Below are 10,390 nucleotides of genomic sequence, written 5' to 3'. Positions count from 1 at the left end.
CTCCATAAACAACTCTAGATTAACTTATCCAAATTGTTTAAATGTGTAGAATCCAACTAAGCTTGGTTTCATCAACCGGTTAAAAATTTAAAGCAGGGCATGCAAATTGAGTCTGTTGGTCAGTAAACTGCACACAGGCTGAATGTAAATGTAACCTTTTATATCGACTCTGACACTAGGTGGCGCTTCTAGAACAGCAGATTTACAGCTGTTCCCCAATAACCTTCATGGACAAAGCAGCATTGCAATCAAGAACACTATTAGGTATTACATTGAGCAAAGATGAAAAATAAAAATGCCATCAAATTTTCCTAAAGACAATCAGAACCTTCAGATGTAGATTCATATACTGTATTTTCCGGACTATAAGTCACACTTTTTTTTCATAGTTTGGCTTGTCCTGCGACTTATTTCAAAATTATTTGACATGAACCAGAGAAATGAACCAAGAGAAACATTACCGTCTACAGCCGCGAGAGGGCGTTCTATGCTGCCAGAGATGCTGCTCTGTGCTTCTGTAGTCTACACTGAGCAGCATATAGCGCCCCCCTCGGGCTGTAGATGGTAATGTTTTCTCTTGGTTTTTGGTTCTAAATAAATGCAACTTATAGTCCAGTGCGACTTATATATGTTTTTTTCCTCGTCATGACGTATTTTTGGACTGTTGCAACTTATACTCAGGTGCGACTTATAGTCCAAAAAATACGGTAATTAATTCTATATTCATTTGTATAATTCCCTTAGCAGTCTTTTTTTTTGTTCCTGAAAACTGTGCTTTATGCTGGACAGTATATTTATCTATTCTCAGTAATTCAAATTGCGGTAATCGAATACGGTTATAACGATAATTAAAATATGAAACAGTCATACTAACCATAGGGAATCTTATGATTTATCGTCAAACCAGTTATCGTTACATCCCTAATCTAAAGTTGAACAACGAATGATCTTACAACAAACAAGTTTCAAGTACAAAGGTTTATGATTGCAAACTAAAAAAAATTTTTTTTTTAAGTTAAATAATAAAACGCATATTTTATTTCAGCTAGTTAACAAGGCAACATTTATTATTTTCAATTAGTTTATCTTTTAGTATAATAACTAAAATGAAATAAAAAATACATATCTAAAACTACTAAAAATGACAATACCGTTAATTAAATTATAAAATCGAATCATAAAATCCTAATAATAAAAAAAAAATTATAATAGAATTATCAGAGATTATTAAATAACACTGCTTTGAATAGAGATCACTCACATGGTCATCCGATGCACTCAGCAAGTTTCCACTCAGGTTGGCGTTCCAGGACAAACCGTACCCCTCCTTCTGATGCCCCCGCAGTCTCAGGTCTGGACTACACTCTCCACTGGGGTCTGCAAATGGACAAATTACCATTATTATTCAAAGCAAGCATCTTCATACATGATTAAAGATTGAGCTGCAACAAATCTGATTGTCAATTAATTGCATCAGTATGCCGTGTATGGAAACCAACCGCCATTCATGGCAGTTTTAAATGCATTACTTTGGACAAAAGGCATCTGAAAAATACCAGAGGCCTGAGACCGAGCTTCTGTGTTGAATCTCCATTGAGCTTCAGACTTCGCTTTTGTCTTATGTACTACTTTGAACAGGCTTTAGAATTTAATATCTATATTTAAACCCTTTTACGCAATTTATGGCATAGTCCACATACCATTCACTATATTTGTTTTCATAACCCTCAATTGGGACATTTTTGAAGGACAATATTGTGCAGTAGTAGTAGTAAATAAATTTAATAAAATAGAGATTAGATCACTGTATTTTGTTTAAATAAAATTAATCGGATATAATCAGATTAATTCATTTGTAAAATAATTGTTACATAATTTACATGGATTCTTTGGATAAACAAACTAAAAAAACACTGGTTTCATTTACTAAGAGTGTGTATGCATGAATTTTGGCCTAAAATCTCAGAATGTATTCATGAACAAATCATTATTCATCAATAACTTTTCTCCCAAAAAAAAAAAAAGAGTGTCATCCTAAGAGTCATGTTAACCCTCGTGCACTCCTCATTTGGGAGTCCCACTCATGGTCTTCACAGTCAAAAGTGACCGGACACCTGAAATATAACAAGTTAGGTAGGTACCATTCCGATGAAGCTGTGTTTTTTTAAATTCGAAACCTAAACTTCTCCAGTCAGAAATTATCAAAGACTGCAGAAGGGTTAAATATACTTATCTTAAATATATTTCACCTTATACCATCATAAAAGCTGTGTTATAGTGCGCACTAAGTGGTTACTCTGTATACATACATAGATACGCGCATGTACAGTTGCCTAATAAGAGGGCTGTATAAAAGGTGTTTAATGAGTTTGAACTGGTTTTGAGGACGGCAAACTTGCCATTGCTCAAGGATCTTGAATCTTTCAGACTAGAACGCATCTTTAGAGAGTGTTGGAGAGCTGTAAAGGAAAGGTTGTGCAGAAAGCCTGTATAAGGAGATGTTTTGGGCTTGCTTTATGCAAATGAATAAACTTGCGCACTTGGTCATTCAAATTCACTAACATTAGAACAAGGTTGAGAACCTTTTTAAGTGGCAATTTCTTCTGTGCGTAGAGGTACAAAATAATCCGTACAATTTTTCAGTGACTGAGACCCACAGACCTGGCTTGGATGGGTGTTTGGTGTAGTCAAACACCAGCACGTCCGAAGTGGGGGTCTTGGTGGCGATGATGCAGGGGTTTTGCGGCATGTATCTGGCTCGGTTCACTTCTCCTTCATGGTTGATCTTAATTTCAATCTCGATCTTTCCGCTCACTGACCCAAACCCTCCAAATTCTGAGAAAAATACAAGCATTAATGATGTCCAACATCTGGTCTCTGTAATGGGTCAAGTTTATGAAATCATCAGTTTGTATCATTAAAATAAATACAAACAAACAAAAAATAACACTTGATACATCTGGTTAATCTTTAAAAACACAAAGCCATTTTTCATGAAACCTGATTGGATGCATGTTACTTTCAATCTTTCAGATTAAAAAAAAAAATATTACTTTGTATTTTCAAAGCTTAGGAATGACACGATGGCGAATATATTGTGTTTTTTTTTCCTTTTTCATTTAACATCCATCTAAATATATGCATAAGCATGATCCAGTCCACATGCATGAGGTTGTCGAAAATGAAACATATTCGAGAAACGATTTCCTCTCATTCATCAAGTGAATCTGGGTTTACCCCCAACGTCCTGATCATACCTGCTGAAGAAATAAACACATAAAATAAATTTTAGTATACTGGCTTCAACGTGAACAACATACTAAATTATCCGTTCAGTTCTTACCTCCTTTCTCACTGTCGTAGTGGGACGCGTCAAACTGAGCATCATCATTAGGGATCTGAACACTGGCGATAACCAAGTGGTTCTGCTCATCTGAAGTGTGTGTGCCCAACACCAGCCGATGAACCACGTAGTCCTTTCCCTCAGGCCTGCACAATGATATACAATAATTTTGAAGAGTCCCAGTCATGTGTTTCCAAAGATGGAAAGGCTAGTTATTGGATTACCTGTTCACATCAGGAAGCCACTGCACCGTCAAACTCGGCCACTCAAGTGCATGTGTCATGACTAGATCATACAGGAATGGTGTATTTTTCTTCCAAATCTTGTATTCCTCATTTATAACTCTCTCCTCCACTGCATCGTCGTACACTAAGAAGAGAAAACAGATGGATAAATCCGTGGCAAATGCGTCCAGATGAAAACATTGAGTGATTTAATACTCATTGAGTAGTAAAAAAAAAAAAAAGATTGTATTCTCATATAAATTAGCAGGAACTTGAGTGTAACACGATTAAGTTCCTCAACTAGTAACGTTAGTTACATCGCAACATATGAATGATGGACGGAAGTCAAGAACGACAAAATTTCATTTTGAAAAAAAAAATCCAGTAATCCAGTCAGTAGAATAATTTAATAACGCCAGTAACGCCAGATGAACCTTATTGAACCGTGAGTATTTGGTAAATACGGGCTTAGACTGTGACACTCATTCATTCTCATGACAATATGTGGGTCAAATTCATTAGCACATCAGGCTAAAGCTAACAAACTCTATCAAAACAAAAAAAAAATACTGCACGAAATTCACTACGCAAAAACCTTACCTTCTTTGTCTGCCATTTTTGGCGTGATTTCCCGCAAGGTAGCCACTTAATAAACTATGTGGTTTACAGCCAAAAAGCAGAATAAACAGCTTTGCGGGGTTCTACGCTCGCGACTCTTGTAACACCAGCTCCGAGCGCGCTCGAGCATTGAGCATGCGCATCGAGTGCGACGGTAAAGGTGACGTCACCTTCGTGCGCGCCTTATATGATTGGTGTGAAATGTGTTGCCATTATTCGGAGTTTTCACGTTATTGTCAACCGTCGCAATGTGTAAATAATGTTTTAATATGACGGACAATAACTGTTGCTCGTTTCAGACGAACCACCAGAGCCGCAGGACTCGCACAGTCGGTTGGATGAGTGTGAAACTGCTTCTGTTATGCTCAGGTGTTGTATATTTGTGTTATTTTGTAGCTGTGTAGAAATCAGTAAGCAAACATTAAAAAAAAAAAAAACTTTGCTATTTATAAATAACTCTTTATTTAATAATTTTTTTTAACGACGAGCTATTCTTAAATGAGAAATTGCTAGAAAAGAAGCAGGTAACTTATAATAACTTGTAATTTGATTAGTTACTCTGTATTTACACAATTTATTTAATGTTATAATTTCCTTGCATACATACATATCTTATGTATATCTGTATATATATATAGAGAGAGAGAGAGAGAGAGAGAGAGAGAGAGAGATAGCTAAATATGTAAAAGTGTATCTAAATATTTAGAAAACATAATAGACTTAGATAAAACATTTAGATTTACCTTTAATACTTTATTGTAATATAGTCATAGTAACAAATACAAAAAATATTAAATTAAGTTATTAAAAATATTTAAGTCCAAAGTGTCCAAGTGTCCAAAAACAGTTCTGTCAAATGGAAGAGTCACAGGATGGAAAGCCAAAGCCCAGAAATCTCTGACCGAATGAATGCACATCACCACAAACACTCTAAAAAGAGCAAGAAGAAAAAGGGCAAAAAGAAACACAAAAGAAAGATGAATAAATTAATAAATAAAAAGAGCTGTGTCCAGCTGTGGCGTCCAGCACAGGTTCACCAGCAGATGGAGTAGAGACCACAGATTTGGAGGGCTGTCCATTGTGAGGAAATCCATTGTGCACTTACAGATGCTACTAAATCTGATGGCATCACACAGTCTGGATAGATTATACATAAACTGTTTCTGATGTCTTAAAGCTGCTGTTTTAAATGCCTAGTTTTCCTTATTTTAGTTTTCCTAGTTTACTGATGAAAACTTTTCCTGTATATTTGTAATTAAATCTAATCTTTTCTGAAAGTGTTGGTGATAGAAATGACATTTTGTTTGTTTTCAGTGAGAGATTCCATGACATAACGTGGGTAAGCAGATCTTAGGGATCATTTTATTTAAGGTTGTGACAACAAAAGTAAGCAGTAGAAATATCTTAAGCAGATGAAATGATTGGAGAGGTCTTGCATTAATCACCAGAGAGAATATATTGTGTATATATAATTTTATTCATTTTTTCCCCATTAATAGTTTTATGTACTTACTTTTTTTTTAAATAAAAAAAATGCTGGCAAATATTCCTTAAAAATAATGTTGTAATAATAGTAGTAGTAATATATATTTCTGTTACAGTTTCTACTTGTTAATAATATGTAAATAATGTTTTGCAGCATAATATTCACACACTAGTTATAATTTAAGTATACTGACCCTCTATTGATTTATTAATTAAAAATTCTGTGGCATTCCACATTGTACAGCAAATTCCGTTATGACTGGATTCAGTGATTCCCTCTGCGTTTTCCGCATTGCAGAAATCATAGAGCCCTGTTAAAAACTCACCCTCAAGTTGTTCCAAATATGTATGAGTTTTTTTTTTCTTCTGTTATACATAGAAGATATATTGAAGAATGTTGGTGACCAGTTGTTGGTCCCTTCTGACTTTCATAGTATGTAAAAAAAACACTGTTAAAGTCAGTAGGGACCAGAAACTTTGGTTACCACCCTTTTCCAAAATATCTTCTTTTATGCTCAACACAAAAAAGAAATTCATACAGGTTTGGAACAACCTTTCATTTTTGGGTGAACTATCCCTTTAAGATACATTTGATGATGCGTATACGCATCAAGTATTTTTACTAGTAAAAGATCATTAAAGAATTGCACAACATGCTGCAATATCTGACTTTATTCTTTTGTTTTGATGAAGCTTCAAAAGACATCTTCAAAAGTCAGAAAATCAAAGTCCAATATGACAGCATACGAAGATGATTTAAAGGAAAAAGGCATGAGGGTGATGGAAAAGATTCTTTGGCATTGGAAATGAAACCGTTGGCTGTTTAATGGTATATGCCTGAATCAATTAAGTGTTTACAGGAACAAATCATTACAGTGTTTCTGGTCAAGACTTAACTAATACTGACCTTTACTTGTGCCATAATACAATCTATGAATTTATGCCCAAAAATGTTGAAAGTTGAGTTACAATATCTATCTCTCCCTTGTCTTGAACAGTGACAACCCACTGACTCGGATCTACTGAGAGTTGCATAAGATACTGGCAACAGTGTGAGCTGGAAATTAGTGTTTTAAGGCAGCTGAAGGTGAGAGGTAATGCTTAATATCTACAGATAAGATGTTGTGTGGGGATGTTGACTCTAAACTTCGCTACACATGTACCGATCCATACCTGAATCCAAACAGCCGAACACTATAGGAAATTTGCATAACTAGTAAGATAGTGTGGCATGAACATTTCAACATGCTTGATTCCCTCAGATATTTGGCAGCAGAAATACAAGTGTCAATATTTAACTGTTTATGCAGTAAGTACTGATCCCTACTTTTGCCTGCAAGCTAACCTAAATACAAATGTAGAGTAAATGCCCACAGAAAAAAAAGGAAGATGTGTGTTAGTGTTTGGGTAGGATGCGTTCTCATCATTTATGTGAGTCCAATCTCCTCCAGAACACTACGTGGTGTCTCTGCTTCCTGAAAGAGGTAAGAATAAGAGAAAATTCCTTCAACAACTTAGAAAAGGCTCAATTGTCACTCTATATATTACAAAAACAAGCAATGTGTATGTTCCTCACCTCTTGCAGCATGTCAGCCTGCTCTATGGCCTTCAAAACGTTCTTCTTCGATGTCTCCTGGGCTTCACCGCCCAGTATGAACTCATCCAGAATGTAATAGGCTTTCTCAAAGTTGAAGATAATGTCCAGTTCACACACCTGGTGTTCAAAACACACACAGAGTTGCACAATGAGTTATTGCTGGTAAATAGAGCAACAAATCTGGTCATCGGTTTAATATGATAATGCAAAATAATGGTTAATCACGACTATTTCAAAAAAATTATTTAGAAAAAAATTATATTATGAATCTAAACTTAATCATGATTATTTTGGTCAAAACTATAATCATGACTATTAATAACAGTTACTGTCATTCATTTTGTATATATAGCACAGATAATTAGATGCTTAATAGATCGAGAGAAGAAGAGATTTAAATTATGATTCATCATGCAGCACTACTTTATGGTGAATTTTTTGTTTTTGTATGAGGGATCAATATGAGGAGGAGTAATTGGAGAGAGATGCAATTTTTCTTGAGGTTAAAAAGCAAATGCTGACAAAAACACTGAATATTTTGACACTCACACTGCCAAAATATTTGTCCAGCAGCTCCACATATCTGTGGATGATCTCGAGGGTTATCAGCTCATTCTCCTGGTCCTCCACAGCACAGCAAAAGTACAGGCTGGCATATCTGAAATGCAAAACAAGCTCAGCACATAAATTCAAACAGTACAAAGAAAGTGAAATGCTTTTGTCTGTTCCTCTCTGTTTGGCCGCAGTGTAAAGCTACCCAGTACAAACCATTAAAAACAATATAATTTTGTCCTGAGCAATCATTCTCATCTACCGTTATGAAAATATATAACGCAATATGACTGTGATTAATGTAGCACTGGGCAATATAATAAACCAAAAGTTGAGAACTAACAGTAAAAACTTACATTAGTATCAAATAAAAAAAATAAAAAAACCTCAACCATACTTAAATACAACATGACAGGTTCATTTATTTATTTGTAATATTTCATTTTAAACCAAGGTTGTTAATGGTATATGCATATAACTACTTATAACTGCTATTATGCATATATATATATATATATATATATATATCATATTTTTCGTACTATAAGTCGCACCTAAGTATAAGTCGCATCAGTCCAAAAATGCGTCATGAAGAGGAAAAAAACATATAAGACGCATTTATTTAGAACCAAGATAAAAAATTACCCGTCTACAGCCGCGAGAGGGCGCTCTATGTCTTCAGTGTACTGCCCCCTCGCGGCAGTAGATAATGTTTTCTATTGGATTATTCCGATTCATGTCAAATTAATTTTTATAAATAAATCGCACCTGACTATAAGTCGCAGGACCAGCCAAACTATGAAATAAGTGTGACTTTTAGTCTGAAAAATACGATATATATATTTGCATCATGCTTCATTGGATTGTGATGTGTTTTTGTTGTTGTTGTTGTTTCTCACTGAAGCTGTTAAATACAGTTTTGTCTGATTTTCATATTTATTTATTTATTTATTTTTTTGCTTCAAATCCAAAAGTTAAACTTTAGTTATTAGGCTAATTAAATATTTATCATTCTTGTCATTTTAAATGTTGAATACCATAGAGAAGGTCAAGAGCTCTACTGTGGGATGGACCATGTTTATCATTTTAAGAGGGTGATACAATCAATAAAGGTTTAGCTACTAGGCTACTACTTTTCTTACTAGGTTAGTCAGATCACAGTTTATCAGACATATTTATCACAAAAATAGGTTTTTGTTCCAATAATGCTTTTTTTTAAGTCAGGGAACACCCAAGTCAATCATGTTCATGGAAATTATCAAATACAGTGGAGCTATAGTTCCTTCCATGCAGTCCACACCATTCAGCATGGTTTTCTAACCTTTTGTAAACTATTTTCAGATCCCTCCATTCCAGGAAGCTGCACATCTTGGGTTTGCGTGCCAGCACTATCTGAATGACCTCCCGGGAGATCTTCTTCTTCTGTGTGTCTGACAGAGCCACGTACCATTTCTGAAGCCGCAGCTTTCCCTGTCTGCTGAAGAGCAGCATAAACTGCATCTGAAAAAAGAGCGAGAAACAGAGACTCATCCGTGTTTGTGCATCATCATATGTGTCTAGTCAAGTCAAACCAAAATAGTGCTCAGCAATTCCAATCATACAGCCTGGAAACGTTCGTCATGTAGGCAATTTAAAAGCTGTAAATTGATATGTTTCATAACCAAAGAGAAGCGTTTTGTCTTTTTGGATGAACTGCTTATGTTTTTTTACAACAAAGCGGAAGGATCGTGTTCGCAAGAAGCCTGCGGCCGTGTAAATGAAAAACATATGAACCATCCACGAGTATTTGCTCCAGCAAGTCTACATAACCCTTTAGAGTCCATAAATGCGTAAAATTAAAAGTCGCTTTTACCTTAAAGTTTATATTAGAAGCTATTCCGTGAGCATGGGCTTTGCGTCTGATGGCAGTAAACGCAGATGTGAAGAATCCCGTTACATGGACGCATCGCCCTTTTGCTAAATTCCCGGATTCCTGGAATACTGTCCTCTCATTGGCTCCGATTCTCACCGATGACACTCTCTATTGGTCCAGAGCCGAACAGGATGGGTGAAGCTCCTAGACGACAAAAAATAAATAAATATATTAGTGCTGTCAAACGATTAATTGCATCCTAAATAAAAGTTACATTATATATGTGTGTGTTCTGTATATATACAAATACACATACAGTAGCCTATATATTTTGAAAATATTTACATATATTTATATTCATATGATTTATGTGTATGTATGACATGTACAACAAAAACATACAAGTCGCATTTATTTAGAACCAAGAGAAAACATTACCAGCGCCCTCTCGCGGCTGTAGACGGTAATGTTCTCTCTTGGTTTATTTCTCTCGATTCATGTCAAATTAATTTTGATAAATAAGTCGCACCTGACTATAAGTCGAAGGACCAGCCAAACTATGAAAAAAGTGTGACTTATAGTCCGGAAAATACGGTATATATATTTGCATCATGCTTCATTGGATTGTGATGTGTTTTTTGTTGTTGTTGTTTTTTTCTCTTGGAAGCTGTTAAATACAGTTTTGTCTGATTTTCAATTTATTTTTTTGCTTCAAATCC

The 10,390-nt window shown here is 35.2% G+C and overlaps 2 protein-coding genes across 2 annotated transcripts; both read right to left on the bottom strand.

Moving 5' to 3' along the window:
* Positions 1-1,082: 1,082 nt before the first annotated feature.
* Positions 1,083-4,321, bottom strand: LOC113110540 (histone-binding protein RBBP7-like). Its single transcript, XM_026274676.1, has 6 exons — positions 4,168-4,321; positions 3,568-3,712; positions 3,344-3,489; positions 2,662-2,835; positions 1,239-1,377; positions 1,083-1,101 (listed from the first exon to the last, which is right to left on the bottom strand). Exons 1-6 carry the CDS (start codon positions 4,181-4,183, stop codon positions 1,083-1,085), a joined length of 639 nt encoding a protein of 212 aa, XP_026130461.1. The 5' UTR covers positions 4,184-4,321.
* Positions 4,322-6,329: 2,008 nt separating this feature from the next.
* Positions 6,330-9,807, bottom strand: LOC113110622 (AP-1 complex subunit sigma-2-like). Its single transcript, XM_026274731.1, has 5 exons — positions 9,672-9,807; positions 9,141-9,319; positions 7,817-7,925; positions 7,247-7,384; positions 6,330-7,145 (listed from the first exon to the last, which is right to left on the bottom strand). Exons 2-5 carry the CDS (start codon positions 9,317-9,319, stop codon positions 7,098-7,100), a joined length of 474 nt encoding a protein of 157 aa, XP_026130516.1. The 5' UTR covers positions 9,672-9,807; the 3' UTR covers positions 6,330-7,097.
* Between the last annotated feature and the right edge of the window lie 583 nt (positions 9,808-10,390).

The sequence above is a fragment of the Carassius auratus genome, chromosome 11, assembly GCF_003368295.1.
Source record: "Carassius auratus strain Wakin chromosome 11, ASM336829v1, whole genome shotgun sequence".
Lineage (NCBI taxonomy): Eukaryota > Metazoa > Chordata > Actinopteri > Cypriniformes > Cyprinidae > Carassius > Carassius auratus.
This window is presented reverse-complemented; position numbering and strand designations above follow the sequence as displayed.